General features: G+C 44.8%; 1 protein-coding gene across 2 annotated transcripts in view; it reads left to right on the top strand.

Annotated features, from left to right (window-relative positions):
- Positions 1-14,338, top strand: part of LOC129328531 (syntaxin-binding protein 2-like) — a 37,447-nt gene extending 23,109 nt beyond the window's left edge. For both annotated transcript variants that reach the window (XM_054977651.1, XM_054977649.1), the window contains 13 exons: positions 807-955; positions 1,566-1,650; positions 4,818-4,948; positions 5,074-5,181; positions 5,490-5,547; positions 6,569-6,634; positions 7,460-7,540; positions 8,534-8,672; positions 9,034-9,140; positions 9,551-9,643; positions 11,939-12,024; positions 12,895-13,052; positions 13,801-14,338. In XM_054977651.1, the coding sequence (XP_054833626.1) occupies positions 807-955; positions 1,566-1,650; positions 4,818-4,948; positions 5,074-5,181; positions 5,490-5,547; positions 6,569-6,634; positions 7,460-7,540; positions 8,534-8,672; positions 9,034-9,140; positions 9,551-9,643; positions 11,939-12,024; positions 12,895-13,052; positions 13,801-13,880 (1,341 nt within the window). In that variant the 3' untranslated portion in view covers positions 13,881-14,338. The remainder of the gene's footprint in view (positions 1-806; positions 956-1,565; positions 1,651-4,817; positions 4,949-5,073; positions 5,182-5,489; positions 5,548-6,568; positions 6,635-7,459; positions 7,541-8,533; positions 8,673-9,033; positions 9,141-9,550; positions 9,644-11,938; positions 12,025-12,894; positions 13,053-13,800) is intronic.
- Positions 14,339-17,972: the final 3,634 nt, after the last annotated feature.

Raw genomic sequence — 17,972 nt, 5'->3', positions numbered from 1 at the left:
AAAGTGATACAGACCTTTGTTATTGTCATATATAGTATGTTTAGTGGCAGGACATGAGAATAGTTGGGGCTCCTGATTTTTATACGGAAAATGAACTAGGAGTTTAAAATTGTATGAAAAAAGCTAGCTGTGGTTCCGCAGCAGTCGATCATCCTTCCCTGCTTTTGCCTGGCAACCCTTTCATCAAACTGTCTTGCAGCTATTAGACTTTAATACTGCTCTTAACACCTCCTGCAAGCAGCCTGTGACGAATACTGCTCCATACATATGGTGAATGACAGTCACAAAGAGCCTGAGGTAATAATGCTAATTGGAGACTTAGGCAGAACTAGGAAAAACCAGGACACATAATAGATAAATTACAGGCTTTTCTGAGCCAAGGATCTGACAGCCCTTAATGATTTAAAGTGTTACGTATCCAGAGTTCACAAATATCCATTAGCACCTACTCCAGTGATGATGACGTAATGTCCTGAGTGAGGAAGCTACATCAGGTTGATTTAAGATATAGCACCAAGGAGATGCCCAGTTGAGTTTGCATCAGTTGGCATCCAGAGGAGGTGTGAGTAGAGACCTCAGGAGACTGTTTTTAGAAATAAGCAATTTTGTTTTGTGTCATTAGTTAAGAAATTGACTGTTAAGGTTCTAGTGGTTGAGTTTGTATGGCCTCCTTTTAATATGAAAGATTAAAGATAAATGGACTGTTCTGTGATTCTCGGGCTGATTGAGCCCTGTGAGTTCAAAATGCCTTCTGCACTTTGGCTGATACACCACCCTTATCTTCTGATCCTCTTCTCTCTTTCCAGGTGTACTCCTTGGACAATCCCCAGAGTTTCCACAATCTCTTTAGCCCGTACTGCAGAGAAGATAAGAACAATCAGTTAGAAAGAATGGCAGAACAAATCGCCACGTTATGTGACACTCTCAAGGAGTACCCCTCGATTCGCTACAGAAAGTTAGTGTCATGGTCTCATCATACGTGGAGGAGAGGGAGCGGGTGGGTAATTAACGATAAGGGCTTATTCCTGGTTTTCAACATGGAATCAAGAAGAGTGAAATAGGCCATATGGTGAGTGGAATAGTTGCAGGGGACAACGAGAAGAGGTTTTCCAGCTATTCATAGTAGGAAGATGATTGGTGAAGAGATATTCTCTATATTCCAGCAATAAATAGTAGGGTGAGCCAGTGTGATGTAGGTGGTTAGTGTTGTCCTAGAACTTGGGAGACCCATATTCAAATCCCTCAATTCAGCCATTGCCAGTTACTATCCTGCGTAACCTTACAGGGCTATTGTGAGTTAATAATGGAAGAGGTAAGAACCATGTGAATCACTTGGAGCTCCTTCAAGTAAGGGCAAGGTAAAAACCATGATGGATAGGATTGGGATACACACCCAAGTGGTCACAATGCTGTAAGGATCGAAGTTGACAACCAAGCTGCTTTGAACAGTAGAGTGGGGAGCTTGGCCAGATCCCTGGCTTTGCTGAGGCGCCTGTGTTGCCGTTTGCACATATCTGACGGTCAAGTGCAGGTACTAAATAGAGCCTTGTGTTTCTTTGGTGTAGTGGCTCTGAAGATTGCTGTCTGTTGGCCCATGCAGTGTTGGCAAAGCTGAACGCCTTCAAAGCAGACAACCCCACCATGGGAGAGGTGAGCAATGTGGGGATGTCCTCAGAGTCTATGGAACTAAAGCAGGAGGAGTGAGAGCCATGTCATGTCAGTCTTTGCAAGACAGCTGCTCTGTAGGGATGCCATTAAATTCCTCATCCCTGTTTTAATTTTGTGTCTCTCATGAAAATTGAATTCTGCCTCTCGTCTTTTTCTTTGCATTGCATTTTTTCTACTAAATGTATGCATTTTTTAATGTTTGTGCATTGATATGTGAAAATGATGTACATTGTGTATGCACATACAAGCAACAAACGAGTTTTCCAGGCCAGCAACAAAGCTGGCTGGGCTATAGCTGTTCACAGTGACAGTGCATGGAAACACGGAAAAGCATGTTTGTCCACCAGCTACTGTTCTGTTGCTGCCTGAGCAGTTCCCAGCAGCAGAGGCTTTGCAAGCAGAAGATGATTTCAAAAAAGATCTGAGGGAACTCCTTTATAGGGCAGTATCCACAGAAGTGACTGATCTTTAAGCCAACATGATAAACAATCTCTGCAATGCCCACGTCAGGTTAGGGAAGTAACTGCAGGCCTCCAGCTAACACAGCAGGTGCAGCAATGAAAAGTGGCCTCTTCAAAGCGCTTTTCAAAACAGGTGGGAAAGCTTGTCTTGCAAATGTTGCTGTTGACTATTGGCTTGTTCTGTTCAGCAAAATGCTGGGATATTCTGCCAGAGAGCCAGAAAATGTGCTTTTCACAGAGTTACCCATTGCATCCTATAGTGAGTTGAGCCGAATTTAAACTTACACGAAGGGGTAAACTAGGTGGTCCGTGGGAGGCCTATGAACAGTCTTTCATAGGCCTTTTTCTGATGACTCAAGGTGGTTTACCAAGTTGCAAAAACAGTTAAAATATTATTTTATTCAATAGTTACTAAGCAGCCGCTATTACGTTCTACACCCTCTACCAACAAAACCAACTTTACCTCCCAAAGTGCTCTTTATAAGAGAACAAGTTTGCTTGCCCTATGAAAAACAGCCAGTGCAGGCTGCCTTCTGCTCCTAGGCTGTTCCAAGTCATTGGGCTGATTACTGAGAGTGCTCTTTCCTGAGCTGATGAGAATATACTGCGTAAGAGAGGGTTTAGCCAGGAGTCTGTCATATGAGGAATCAAAACACTCTCCCAGCTATTTTTTTAATTCGTCTGTAAAAAGCTGCAAGATTTTCTGTCCTGTTTCATCTGAAAATATCAGTTGTTTTAGTAAGGAACGGCTGTATTTTTTCCTGCTCCCTACTGGCTGAAAGGTGCGTTGCACTCTTTATGTTCAAACCAAAAATGTTTTCCTCGTTCTGGCTAGCTTTGCTACATGGCTTGGAAATGGAGACTTAGTGCTATTATTGATAAATCCCAACATGAACAGGGAGGGGAGGGGGAAAACCTGCTGCTGTTCTTTTTATAAAATAAAAGGCTTCATGAACTGGACCTTTCAGCAGCTGCCAGTGTGCTGCCCCCCACCTACCCACCCTTTGTTTCCATGCTTGGGACAGCATTATCTGGACACTGTGGCTACTCCCTTCCATGTTTAGCCTCACCTAAGGGCTGTGCTTCCCAGTAGTAGGTCTCCTTAAAGGGCTAATAGGGGTTTCCCTTGTCAAGGGGGCTTTTGTAAACTGCGGTCAAAGAACAGGCAGGCAGTGGCTAGCTCTTTTCCCCTGCAGCTTGAGCAGCCTGACGTGTCCAAGTTACTGAGTCATTTCTGCATTAATGGGAGTTACGTGCTGTCAACTGGGAAGGGATTTTGTACATTTAAATAATTGCATTTCTGACTGTGCCTCTGCATGTTGGAGAGATTGCACGCAGCTGGTAGCTAATGAAGCAGCCTAGCTGTGGCAGGGACAGGGACTGATGCTTGTTTCCTTTGTTTTTTCTATGATTGGCATTTAAAAGATGGTTCAGAGTGCCTCCTGGGGCCGCGCTGTCTGTGCATGAAGTGCGTAAGAATGAGGGACATGCTGATGAGCAAACCTCACTGAGCAGACTTCACAGTTACGAGTTTAGAGGACAAGTCCTCTTAGGGATTGGAAACTGACTATAAAACAGGAAGTAGAGAATAGGAATAAATGGTCAGTTCTTATAATGGAGGGATATGAGTAGCGATGTCCCTCCGGGATCCCTGTTGGGACCGATGCTTTTCAGCTTGTTCATAAATGAGTTAGGGGTGAGTACTGAGGTGGCCAAGTTTGCAGATGACACCAAATTATTTAGGGTGGCTAAAACAAAAATGGATTGCAAAGAGCTCCAAAAGGATCTCTCTAAACTGAGGGAAAAGACATTAAAATGGCGAATGAGATTCAGTGTGAGCAAATGTAAATGGATACCTATTGAGGCAAAAAAATATCCCAACTTCACATATCCACTAATGGGATCTGAGCTGGCAGTGGCAGACCAAGAGAGGGATCTAGGGCGGTAGTGAATCGCTCTTTGAAAATGGCAACCCCTTGTGCCGCTGCTGTGAGAAACATAAATTCTGTGCTGGCCATAATTAGAAAAGAAATAGAGAACAAAACTGTCATCGTCATGTCACCCTTGTGGTGAGACCACACTTGGCATATTGTGTACAGTTCTGGTCACCGCATCTGGAAAAGGATATTATGGAGCTTGAAAAGGTGCCGAAAAGAGCCACCAAAATGATCGGGGGCTAGAAGAGCAACTGCTCTATGAGGACCAGTTCAAATGCTGAAGGCTGTTTAGCTTAGACAAAAGGCAAATAAAGGGAGACATGAGAGAAACCTATAAAATTATGCATGATGTGGAGACACCCTCTTTCATAATTCTAGAAACTGAGGTCATCCACTGAAGCTGAGGAGTGGGAGATTCAGAACAGACAAAAGGACAGACTTCTTCACACAATGCATAGTTAAATTGTGGAACTTGCTGCAACAGGATGTGGTGGCAGCTGCCAACTTGGAAGACTTTGAATGGAGGGCGGGCAAGTCCATGGAGGACAGGGCTATCAATGGCTGCTAGTCATGATGGATATCTACTCCCTCCAGTACCAGAGGCAGTTGCTGGGAGCATAGGTATGAAGATGCTGTTGCCATCCTCCTGCTTGTGGGACTCCTAGAAGCAGCTGGTTGGCCACTGTGTGAACAGAATGCTGGACTGGATGAGCCATCACAGCTTCTGTCCTCTGTTTTTCACTGTTCTCAGGGCCCTGACAAATCTCGCTCTCAGCTCCTGATTGTGGATCGAAGTTATGATGTCGTGTCTCCACTTCTGCATGAACTCACCTTCCAGGCCATGGCCTACGACCTGCTTAACATTGAGCAGGACACTTACAGGTGAGAAACACGGAGTGGGGAGGCACAGCAAGGGCACGTGAAAGAGAATTCTGCCTCCCCACTGAGAGACTGTGTGTGTGTGTATTATCTAGCCTCTTTTTTTATTTTGCTTCTCTGTCCTTCAGATATGAATCTACAGGTATCAGCGATGCACGGGAAAAAGTGGTACTTCTGGATGAGGACGATGACCTCTGGATGCAGCTGCGCCACATGCACATTGCTGATGTGTCCAAGTGAGCACTTGTCCCTTTACACACACACACACACCCCTTCAGTTGTGACCATCCTAGATGTGTCTGAGGCGACCTTTTCTGTAGTTGTAGCCGCACTTCTCAGGGTTGCTCAGTTACAGTTTGGGTCTAAAAGAAGGCAGACTCCCTCCCCACACACACACTCTTCCCAGTGTTGAAGTCCTGGTTGCTGCTGGGAACCCTAGCCTTCATGGGCCACATAGAACTCTCTCCTTTATTGAAGAGGCTGAGTCCCATCACTGTGGTATGTTCTGTTGGGTTCTAGTTCTTGTTGTAACTTCCTTCCACAGGAAAGTGACTGAGCTCCTACGTACTTTTTGTGAGAGCAAAAGACTCACCACAGACAAGGTAATTCTATTAGGCCTGTATCTGTTTATTATTCTTCATCTGTGGAATTCAAAGTGGCTTATATATAGTTCTTGTCTATCCAGTCAGCTTATGGGACAAGGACCAAGAGCTAAACTAGAAGAGACGGATTACATGAGGATGAACACATGAAGGGAGTCGCAATGTTAGCTGGGAAAATGAGTTTTAAAAGAGATGGGAAGGCTTTGTCAATTTCCCCTCTCTACAGAGCCAGGGGAGATCCCTGCTCAGAGGGTTTGTTAATTTCCTCTTTGCCTCCTGAAGTCTCTTGTCAGTTTCACCTCCCCATCTGAGAGGCAACAGGAAATAAACCTTCTGAGCAGCCATCTCCCTGGCTCTGTGGAGAGGGGAAATTGACAAATCCTTCCGATCTCTTTTAAAACTTAGCTTCCCAGCTAATATTGCGATTCCCTTCACATGCTCATTCTCGTGTAATTCGTCCCTTGTAACTTAACTCTAAGTTTCAACAGAAAAAACAGTGTTATATACTTTCATCTCCCATTCTCTGGCCCTTCTGGATAGGAAGTTGGTGCTCCCCAAACAGCAGTTCCTGCGGCATGGGCAAGCCAAGAAGAGCTTGGCTTGGGGAAAACAAAATTGGGATAACAGTTAACAGGGAAATCTTGGCCCTAGAATGGAGGAGCAGGAGTAATGATAATATATGTGAATCCATGAGAGAGGCGTTTCTCAGAGGCGTTTCTCAAAGCAGTTTAGGAACAGCTAGCTTTGTCACAGGGAGAGCCTTCAATCAGAAGGGGTAGGCAAGACAAAATGGAACCATCCATGCTGTCGTTGATCACAAGATGTAGATGGGTAGTCCTTAACTTCTGAAGCTGCTGACTTAAGGCTAAAATACATGTTAACAGGAGGGTTGTGGCAGCCCAACTCAACTCTCAGTCACACATTCACATGGGGACTGAATTTTAAAACCTCTCTGTCACTGTTTGTGCCACTGATTGTGAGGAAACTTGTTTGGTTATTGACTTCTCTGTTTCCATCCCAGGCCAATATCAAAGACTTATCACAGATCCTGAAGAAAATGCCCCAATATCAGAAAGAGCTTCACAAGGTAAAGCAGTCAAGAAGCTGGAGCTTGCTTATGGGCTACTAATTCTTTTCTGAGCTGAATATGGAAATGCAGGAGACAGAGAGAAACTGCTTCTGCCTTCAGTAAGGGAATTGGCTGCATGCTGTTCTGCAGCATGATTCCTGAAGTGCTGTGGTTTCTTCCCTGTGGTAATTGGCATCATATCCCACAGGGCCTCCAGTCTAGCACTCATTTGCTTGGGGGCATTGCTGACCCTGAAACTAGATTGAGGAATTTCTGTGCAGAGGTACAACCAGTACTTCTGAGGATGTAGATCTCTTTTGAGTTACTTTGTTGAGTGTTGTGTACTGCCAGTGGATCAGGCTACATGGCTGTGTGCAAGAGCAGGAGAATCAAAGCATCTCGAGAACCCTCTCTTTTCCTGGTGTTTCTAGCCATAATGGTTGCAGAGATGGGCTTGAAAGTGTGTGCGCAATGTTTCTAAAGTCAACAAGGGAGCTCGGTAGGATTTTCCAATGCCTGAGGCTTCGTTGCCCTGTTTCACTCCTTGCTTGTACCCCTGAGTAGCAGAAGCCGAATAAATAATGCAAATAAAGAAAGGTAGACAAAAATGCTTAATTTGCAGCATTTGGGTTGTCTCGATGAAGAATTGTTTTGTTTTCTTTGTAATAAGTACAGCCCTGTGACTTCTATAGGTACCTCCTCAACTTCTGCTTTGCCACTATTTGCCCATTAGAGGGTCTGCTTCCCATGAGCAGATAGTTTGCCTGGGAAGGAAGAGGGAGGGATAGCTTAGGCCTGTGGCTGATTAACATGATCCACGCCCCCTTCTTTTCCACTCTGCAGTATTCCACACATCTGCACCTTGCAGAGGACTGTATGAATAACTTCAAGGGCACTGTGGAGAAGCTGTGCGGTGTGGAGCAGGTGAGAATCACTTTAAAGAATCACTCGGAGACTAAAACATAGTTTGATTTCTGGTTTAACGTGATGTCTGAATGCAGGCTTCCCAAAACTTCTGGTGGTTTGGTGGGTCCAGAACTGAGATTCTGAATCAGTATTTGTACCTTTGTCAGTTGCAGTTTCTGCTATCTATGTTTTGTCATGATGTCTAAATAGAGAAATCTCAGTTTGTTTAGTAGCAGCATTCTTCTTAGCTTCTGGCATACACTAAGGATGCAATCCTAAAGGCTCCTTCCTGGGAGTAAGCTTCATTGCCTAGCTTACTTCTGAGAAAACCTGCTTAGGTTTGCTCCCAAAGAGAAACAACTATGTCTTCTCTCCCCTGCTAGTTGTGGCTCGCTTAGCAGGGATGTGCTCCAAAGATTTCAGCTGCTCTGGAGGAGAAATATAAAAGGCAACAAAACACCAAGAGCTGGGTTGTAAAATGTTTCCCTTTTTTCAGAGTTTAAAAGTTCAGGGCATTTGGTGAGGCAGCAAGAGAGAAAAGGAGAGAGACTGACGACTCTTAGCTGAGAGTGAGGAGGCGAGGTGTATCGCTTCCTTAGTCCGTTCTCATTTATTGATAACTGATCAACTGCAAACAGGCGGCACACTTAGTACTCGCAGCCTGGCAACGCAAGGGAATGTGGGGCAGTATCCAGGGATGATCCTTGGAGGTCGGAAAGGAGGCAAGCAGGAGACTAACTGGGGTTAATGAACAAAGTGTGGACTGTCATGTATATAAGGTAGACTAACCAGCGTTTATTTAACAAATAGTAGCTTAAACTATACCCAGGAGCAGCGAGGAAGCTCCGAAAAGCCCTGAGGCTGCCTCAGTGCTCAGGCCAGGCATACACACAATAAATGTTAATACTCTTGGTTAATACTCTTCTTTTACCTTGGGAGGCGAGTCTGTTGCAGCGCTGTTGAACTATTGCTCTTTAAAGCAACTGAAAAGAGGCAATTCCTGTTTCCTAGGACCTGGCCACGGGTGCAGATGTGGATGGAGAGAAAGTCAAAAATCCTATGAAGATTATTGTGCCGATTGTCCTGGATGCCAATGTGCCAGCATTTGACAAAATTCGCATTATCCTGCTTTGCGTCTTTCTCCAGAATGGTACTCCCTGCTCACTTTCTCCCCTCCCAGCAACTATAAGGGTTGTGGTAAAGGAAAGGATGAGTACATTGCATGTAGCTTCTTGTTCCCATCCTCTGCACAAATACACCAGCCTGCCTCCCTGTTGTCTGAGCTAGGCTAAGGTGTGTTTGTTTGGAACCTTAGGGATGCTGTCTTCCTAATGGGGGACCTGTGATTCCTCCTAAACATGTCCCATCTTAGATGTTTGTGTGCCACATACTCATTGTGTGGGGTAACTGGTCTGGGAGGGGTGAAGAGCAGAAGGGCCCATGCTCCGATAACCCCTGGCCAAGTACAGAATCCTGGCGTGCTGTGTCTGAGCTGTATTCCCTTGGCATAGGCATCAATGAGGAGAACCTTATGAAGCTCATCCAGCATGCCAACATACAGCACGAGAGAGATGTCCTCTACAATATGCACTGCCTGGGTGCCCCCATCATGCCAGAGGTAATTAATCCGCATGCCATGTCGTATGTGCTACGTAGACAGGTATACCAAGGCTTTTTGAGGAATTTGAGTTGGGTAATGGAATGTGTATAGTATCACCACTGTGATGTGGGGGCCTTGGAAGGTGCTGGAGAGGAAAAACTTCTGGTTTTTCTGTTGAAGGTGGATTCCCCTGAGGAAGGAATGCAGGTGTTCTTATCTCTGCTGGTCTCTCTCTTTGCTCAATCAGCTGTATGTTCTTTTTCTCTCTTGCCACCTCTCTTTGACCAGAACAGCTGGACCCAGTTAGGTAAGCCACCAGTCTCCTTGCAGACTTTGCTATTCCTACTCTGTTTCTTTCCTGCTTTCCACCCTGCCCCCCACATGTACCCTCCAGTGCTGTTCGCCCATTACTGGTTTTCTCCTTACAGGACAGTGGACAAATGAAACCTGTGAGGAAAGTGAGATTGGAATCTACCTACCAGCTCTCTCGATGGACCCCCATTCTAAAGGATGTCATGGAGGTATACAAGGACCAGAGGAAGGGGAGGTTCAGGGAGAGATTATCTTTGCAACACCTATCATGGGAAGTCTCAGTGATTCACTGCTGAGAGCATCTGCCTCTAGAGAGAGAGAAGCTATATAAAAGGGGGTTCACTGTGGTAGGCTGTTCAGAACTTCCATGTCAAGATGAGAAATGGTGAGACCAAAGCAGCACTAGTGCCTTGTAGCATGTAAGGCAAAAATATTGTGTTCTTGATTAAGTACTGTAGCACAGAACCAGGAGCAGAGGAAGGACATCTTCCATCTTGGCAGCCTGGACACCCCACAGTCATTAGGAAATCAGTTGTAAGATTTGGGGAATAAAGTGGTAGGAAGCCATTGTACACTCTGACTAAAGCACCCTGCTTGTGCATTTAGTGTAGATATTGCACTGTACTCCACTCTGCCCTAAGTCTTGTCAGGATTCTACTGCGATCAAGACAAACCATGCACACTATTGATTCGATTTATGGATTTAAACTTCTGTTAAACACAGCAGCCCAGTATCCTAGTAATGGGGTAAAGCTCCTAGGCTAGCCCAATTGTGTCTGATCTGAGAAGCTAAGCAGGGTTGCCCTGGATTAGTGCTTGGATGGGAGACCACCAAAAGAGTCCAGGGTTGCTGCACGGAGCCAGGCAGAGGGAAACCACCTCTGTTTGTTTCTTGTCTTGAAAACCTTATTGTGTCACTGTAAGTCAGCTTTTTGCAATTTAACAACATTTTCTACCGCCAACATGGCGTAAAAGCTACAAATGAGTTCTCCAGGCCAGCAACAAAGCTGGATGGACAGACACACACAGTTATATTACCTTACTCAGTGGCAGTGATGGTAACATCTAAAAGCTGTAAAGTGGACAGTACCTCAGTGGTAGAGGATATGATTAGTTTGGGTCTTCTCAGTGATAGCAGGGAAGAAGCAGTCGCCCACATTTGTGCCTAGCTTTACTTCTGCTGCATTGGTGAGTATAGCAGAAAACAGTAAGCAGATCAAACGATCAGTTACGCCATCTTCTTGCAACTGAACCAACCAACCAATTATTTATTTATAATTCCTCAAATTTCCAAACATTTATGGAGCAAGAGACTCTTATAGGTGCCTTGGCTAGTTTGACTACAAATTATCTTTCACCTCCAGCTACTTATCCAAAGGTTCCCATAAACGGCTCTGTCTAGTTTAACCAGAACTTAGCAAATCTTCTTCTTAGTCTGTAGGTCTCCTTTACCATCTTCTTTGAGCCTTTAATGCCTTAGCCAGGTTCGCAGACCTCTGAATTCCAGGGGTTCTGGTTAACATGAATAAAATGCATTGAAACCACATATATGATCCTGTCTCCTAGAACCATCTGCAAGCACTTTAAGATGCAGACTGCAGGCCAGTCTACCTGTAGTGAAATCACCCGGACCCTTCCTTGGGTCCATTCAAGCAACACAGTTTCCATTTTGCTGGGCACTTGCTCACAGGCACTCATCAGAGTTTACCTTGTTTGGGGTGTGCTTATAGGTGACACATCTAGGTATGATCCAATTTAACTTGTGCCATGGCCACTCTTCATCACAGGACATGGAATGGCATGGATTCAGTTTCTTTGACAATTCATTTTGATACTGCCCTCTTGAGGATTTGCAGGCAAGCAGTTGACCCAGCTCCCATCCATTAGTTAATCCAATCAAGGGAGCCTCCTCATCCACCCAACCTTCCAGCCAGCTCCATGTATCTCTGTGAGAAGGGCTGCACGAAATGTTAAGCTCCCACTGTAAAAAGCCAGTGAACAGGATTAATGGAAAGTTCCTATTTATAAAGCATTACCCTGTTGTCATATAGTGTAGGCTTGTTCATAGAGCCAGCTTGCATGCCAGTGGGCTGAGAGTTGCATAGCAGTGGTCCCATCTCCCAGAGGTTGAGCTGTGAGTAATACTTCACGAGGGAGAGCAAGAGTACTTTTGCCCCAAAGGAGAGTTTTTTAGAGAAGCAAATGTCAAGTCACCAAGTTTTGAAATGAAGGGTGAATCAGCTGTGGCAGTTCAAGGTGTCTTCTGTAATCTGCCTTATGTTCCTGTCTGTGTTGTTAGGTTAGCCTTCCCATGGTGTGTTCAAGTGTTCAGGACCTGCCACGTGGGTTTTCCCTTGCCTTTTCTTCTTCAAATTGCTGAATGGCTCACCTTGAACCTTGACCTCTTTTGCAAGTCCATCAGAGGATGTAATGAAGCCTGGAGCCTTATTTATTTTTCCATCCATGTAGGATGCTGACCCCATCTCTTCTCTGTGTTCTCACAGGATGCCATTGACGACAAGTTGGACAAGAAGTTGTGGCCTTATGTCTCTTGCCCTGCTCCAGGCCCCTGCTCTCAAACTGCTGTGAGGTGAGCAAAAGTGTCACTATTTGTAATGCTGAATCATCCTCCTCCATCACCAACATGCGCACACACGCACAGATTTGAATCATTGGTCCACTTGTTGGTGTTAGATCTCTGGGAGGGGGGAAAGGGAGGGGGGAAATGCACAGGTTAGCCATCTGTGTATGACTGTAACATATTCTGAGGCACAGGGCAGTTTAGAACCAATACAAGAAGTGATCAGAATGGTATGTGAAGCAGTTTAATTACAGGGGAGCATCATAATGTCTTCTCCTGTTTTAAGAAGTATGTACCCAAGAAAGTGTCTGTAGCACCTTGGAGCTGCTAGTGCACAATGGGTCTGACTGTATTCAGGCACCAGAGAAAGAAGGTATATTGATGAAGCTCAGATAGGCTTGGCGGGTAAGGGTTTGCAGGGAGGGGGTGTGTAAAAATCGCTGAAAGTGTGAGCCAGCAGGGCTTTAGTTGATGGTTGCAAGAGGAAGTAAGAAGAAACTGCTCTTTTTGTGTGCATTCTGTCGCAACAAACCGTGTATGAGGCTCAAGAGCAATGGATTTACCTGCAAGTGTGAAGACTCTTTTCTTCAAACTTTTATAATTGTACTTCGCTTCTTGGGTGGGGAGGCTGATAAATGTCTGTTGCTTTAATCAGACTCACATATATATATATACACACACACCCAACTTCTTACTGCACATGCAATTAGTCCTGCACTGAAAACTGTTAATAGGCAGTTGCCTGAATTAAAAGTATGCTAGACTAATGTGTGTAAAATTGACCTCATGATGGAGCCAGTCTGGCTGTCTGAAGTGCTTATAGCTATCAGTCTTCTTATAAGTGGTCCCCCTATGCACATATGTATCTCTCTTCCATAGTGCTCGCTTTGGTCATTGGCACAAGACCAAGACAGCAACTGAGTACCGGACAGGTCCCCGCCTCATTATTTACGTGCTGGGAGGAGTAACCATGTCAGAGATGCGCTGTGCCTATGAAGTCACAGAGGCCACTGATGGCAAGTGGGAGGTGCTGATTGGTAAGTGTACCAGCAGGGGGCATGGCGAAGGCAAAACTCGCTCTTCAGGGCATGAACCATTTCGGAGAGTCAGTGACGCAGAGAATGCTTGTCAAGGAAGAAGAAATGTTGCTATACATGTTGAGACGCATAATTGCTGCTTGAAGAGAAGGATGATCACCTCAGTCAGAGATTAAAATGCATGCCATTAACGTCAGGCTGTGTGTTCAGGTAAGTTATCTGGGACTAGACAATAACTTTCTAGGCTCATAGAGAGCACATCTGGCATGGGATAATTCTGTCATTGTGGAGGGAAAGATTGGCTTAGAATATCTGCTGCTTATTTCTGGTCAAAACATTTTAACATCTGTGTATCGACTCTAGACATGGCCTTGTTGGGTACTACTGTCTCCTTTGTGTGTCCGAATGCTCGTGAACTAAAATCTGCTGCAGACTGTGTCAGAGCTCTCAGAAGAAACTTGCTATTTCCTTCCTTAAGTGTTGGAGGCAGGAATGGTCTTTGATTCAGTCGTAACAGTGGCCTGTTTTGTGGGAGGTAGCTAGTGAAGGTGGCTTGTTGGATGCTGGAAGTGAGATTCAGGCTGCTGCCAGTGCAATTAAAACTACTTTTGTGCGGCCTGTGTGACATGCTGCAAAATCATAGCACTGCAGAGGATTTAGTGCGACTGCAAGTAGATCAGCAGAATTTGCATGGGCTGTGATGGGCTCCTATGGTAATCCTGCACGTTTTTTCTTCTCTGCTGCAAAGGCTCATCCCACATCCTGACTCCCAAGCAGTTCCTGGAAGATGTGCGCAACCTGACTGAGCAGACCCCATTGAAGTCCTAAGAGGAGCCCTGGCTTCTGAGAGACTTACTGACAGCCTCTCTATCTATTTATCAGCTGGGATAAAGTTGTTCTTAACCAGATACCCACTCATGTGCACCCATCTCTGCTTCTGTCCTTTTAAGACTGGGCCTCCGCTTGGTGCCGCCTTCATGAATGTGCTTGACATGGGAGGATCTGGTTCAAGATCCAGGCGAAAGACTGGTCCAGCTACCTGTTACAGGTTCTTTGTCTCTTACTGTGATGAAGTTTCTGGTTGCACTTTATCTTCCGTTGCCCTCTGCCCCCCGAAATAGGGGAAAGGAGGAGCAGCTGCATACTTGATGAAGCCTCTGTCCCTCAACTGAGGCAACTGTCAGCTCCCTTAAGGGAACTTCCAGGGAAAGATCTGCTTTGATAACTTCTTGTCACTGTTTTGTGGTTGTCTGGGCCCCGCCAAGATTCTGATCTCCCCCCCCCCCCCCGCCTTCATTAAGAATAAACGCCCTGGGGGATGTTGAGGAAACTTGCATGAATGAACTCAGGACCGTTCCACTGACCGTAATCATCCCAAGATGCTCACCACTGCAAACCTAGTAGTGCTGTTAATAGCTGGCACGAAATAAGGGTTGTGCCTCCCACTTCATAATTACCAAGATGACATCTCTGCTTAGGGCGGCGTATACTTCTTGCGTCACAAGAGTTGTATATTTTTAATAAAGAAGTACAGAGACTGTAAAATAAATGGGAAAAGCAAACATCTCTGCATAATTTATTTTGTGATTTGAGTTCAAAAGGTAAGAATTCTGACTGGGCTGTGCAACAAACCCAAGTCCGCAGCCAAGATGAAATAATATTTGGTGGTTTTACTCTTTGCACCCCTTTAGGCAGAGTTCCCTGGCCTGGACCGCTTCATATTAGAGGCCGGTAGGGCAAAACCAGCTTCTCTCTCTGTGGAAAGCTAGCATGTGAGGGAGAGCTAGAGTAGCCCAGCCTTCCCCTGATGTGCTAGCATTCTGTTTGTAGGATGTCCTGCCGTGGAGCAGAAGGGCCAGCCACACATTCACACACACCCCATATGCATTCTGTAGTAGTGTAGTTGCAGGAGGATTGCACCAGGTAAGTTTTCCAAAATGTATAGTTTGGCCTCTAGTTTTTTATATTATATGTTTAGTATGGACGTGTTCTCAACACTTTTCATTGTAATGCTGCCAACGTACTAATCTCATAGCTGTCTGAATCATTCCTTCCTGCTGCCTCAAGTGAGGGAATGTAATTCTGTTTCCAGAAGTGATGTTCCAGATGGTCTCATGCGTAGAGAACTATTAAATCTCTTCAGTATAAAAATTGCACATTGGATATCTGCAAGACGTAGCATTAACCAGTGCACATATCCTGCAATGGTGTGCCTCAAAACAGGTGCTCTGACTTTTAAAATCTAGAATTAGAATATTTGTTTCTCCAGAACACAGCAAAAAATAAGTTTCGCACTACACCAAAACACTAAACTTTGACACTATCTGCAAATAAAATGAATCTCAGTGACGCTCCATGTACATCTATGTGTATTTACTGTAATTAACTTTTTGGGGGAAGGGTTTCTTTCTTTGCAGAGGTGGCTATGAGTTTATAAATAAATAGACTAGTGTATTTTGTGGAAATGCTTAACTAAAATTAGAAGTGCTTGTATTTTGTAGACCTCTACTTTATCTCTTATAGGACACAATGGCTGAAAATAGCCAAGTTAAAAATCATGCAAGCCCCCCCCCCAATGTTGATCTAGTCTAGTGCATTACATGATGGGCTTTATTTCTATGGGGCATGCAGTATACCTGCTGTTGATGTAATGAGGACTTGAGGAATGATGGAGCAACTCCCTTCTTTGGATGTAGCAATATTTGCTTCCCTTGCAAATCTTGAAATACATCACAGTCACTCAAAACTCTGTTCTCTGCTATACATCTCCCCTTTGAGTGTGAATATTGCCAACCAAGTCATCTTTGTTTATCAAAAGTATTTTCATCCTACTATTGTGGTGGGGGGGATAAAGGAAGTAAAATATTGGAGACTGCTTCACACACTACATTTTTTCAATATGTACTTAAATCTTACATGTGTTTGTAACATTTATACCTACCATCTTCGTATCACAGAGACTCAGAAGTGGCTGTCACTTCCTATGGGATGTGCGTGCGGTAGCAAAGCTGGTTTTAATGCTCTGCAATGTGTAAATTGATCTTGGTTCATGCCTGCTGAATTTCACTTTCCTCCCCACTCTTAGCGCTGGCTTCCTTTTTCGGTATGTGAGCTAACGGCTGTCTGGCTGCTGTCCACCTGCTGTGTGATGAGAAGGGTCAAGACCCCCAGCAGCCTAGCCTGACATGTTTATTTGATGTCCTGCTGCAGAGCAGCCTTAGACACTCCCAGCCCAATCTGCTCTGGGGAGAGCTTTTAGTCCTCCTGATCCCTACTTGGGAATTATCAACTGCAATTAATATCCATTTGGATAATTGCTGCATAGCAGATGCCACGTGGGTGGGTAGTGGATTGGGGTGATGAATTAGTGTTAATGTTTGGTTGAAAGGCATTAACACCTGGATAGGTTTTGACCTGGCCACAGGAGGTAGGAGAAGGTTATCTAAGTCAATAACATGTTAAAGAGAGGAACTCTGCCACAGCCATGCAGGCTGGTCTTTGTGCACAGGCAATAGAGTCAAGCAAGCCCCTTGCAGTTCTCCCAATTGATGCTAAAGGGCTTGATGTCTGGAAAGATGTCAGCCCTTTGTTGCACTGATACTAATACTAACCAACTTTATTGTAGCATAAGCTTTCGAGAATCACAGTTCTCTTCGTCAGATGCACAGTTCTCTTTTTTTTAAATAAAATTTTATTGGTGAGTGGAAAAACAAAAGAAAATTTTCCAAATTTAACACGTATAATCCCATTTTTTCCCCTTACTCTGTCCCCCACCCTTTTCCCTGCCAAATGTGATCATTAGTATCAGTACAGTGTGTTGCACTGATACTAATGATCACATTTGGCAGGGTGACTTAAGCCAGCTTTTGGTTGACCAAGGCAGTTCATGAGGATTTTGTCATTAGATACAATGATTAAGGGGCTAGCCAATTGCAAAAGTAGCTAAACCAGGCCATCCGCAGACAAGGTAGAGGTTTCTGCATACTTGGGGGCTCCCTCGGTACTCGGAGAAATCAGACTTGGCAAATTAACTTCCCCTTAAAAAATACTTCAAGTAGCCGAATGTGGATTGAATATACACTGGGAATATAGAATGCTGAGAGCAGTGGATAAAGAAAGGGGGGAGGGGGAAGTAGCCTACTTAAGCCCTAATTATTAAATTGGGGGGGTGGGGAATGGGGAGTATGGATTTCCAAATGTTGCTCTCCCACAGCTGCTTATGAGCCTCCAGTGTGGCTGTGAAGGTGGAAATTCTCTCACGCTGTGGTGAAATTCAGGAATCTTCAGTCTGTCATAAAATAGTAAATAGTGACTATGAACATTCCAGTCTACATCAGAACAAGCCAACACTTCCAGCCTAGCAAAGAGAGTGCCTTCCATCACCAACCTAGTCATGTCGCACAATAAGTACTACTTGTCCTTCTGCTCTACCCTTCAGCTTCAGTTTTACCTTGCTTTTGCTGCTAAATAGAGAAGACAGATTCAGCACTCACCCATCCTTGACCCATCTCAACAGAATGACTTTCTCCAGCCCTCTCGCTTGCTTCTCATAGAGATTCCAGCACGCTCATTCACATTTTGCATAGTAGTGTGACAACACTGCCAAGTCCGTATTTTATTGCCTTTAATTTCATTTTACTGCATGCATGGAAGCTTCTAAACCACTTCCTGAAGCAAGCATTTGGAAGGTTATGTACCAACTACACTTTGAAAAATGGTGGACCATGTTAATTGATGCTGTACACTTTAGGAAAACAGGTGTGTGGGTGTGGGTGTGTTGCATTATATATTCCAACTTTGGGAGGTCTTGACCTGGGGCAGATTGCTGATAACCCCCCATTCACATGCTGATGAGCCTGCATCCGCCTAGGTTTCTGACTATAAGAAGGTGCTCATGCAAAGATTTTCCTGTTGGTGCCT

This window comes from Eublepharis macularius, chromosome 4, assembly GCF_028583425.1.
Source record: "Eublepharis macularius isolate TG4126 chromosome 4, MPM_Emac_v1.0, whole genome shotgun sequence".
Taxonomy (NCBI): Eukaryota; Metazoa; Chordata; class Lepidosauria; order Squamata; family Eublepharidae; genus Eublepharis; species Eublepharis macularius.
The sequence above is the reverse complement of the archived record's forward strand: the minus strand, read 5'-3'. Positions and strand labels throughout refer to the sequence as shown.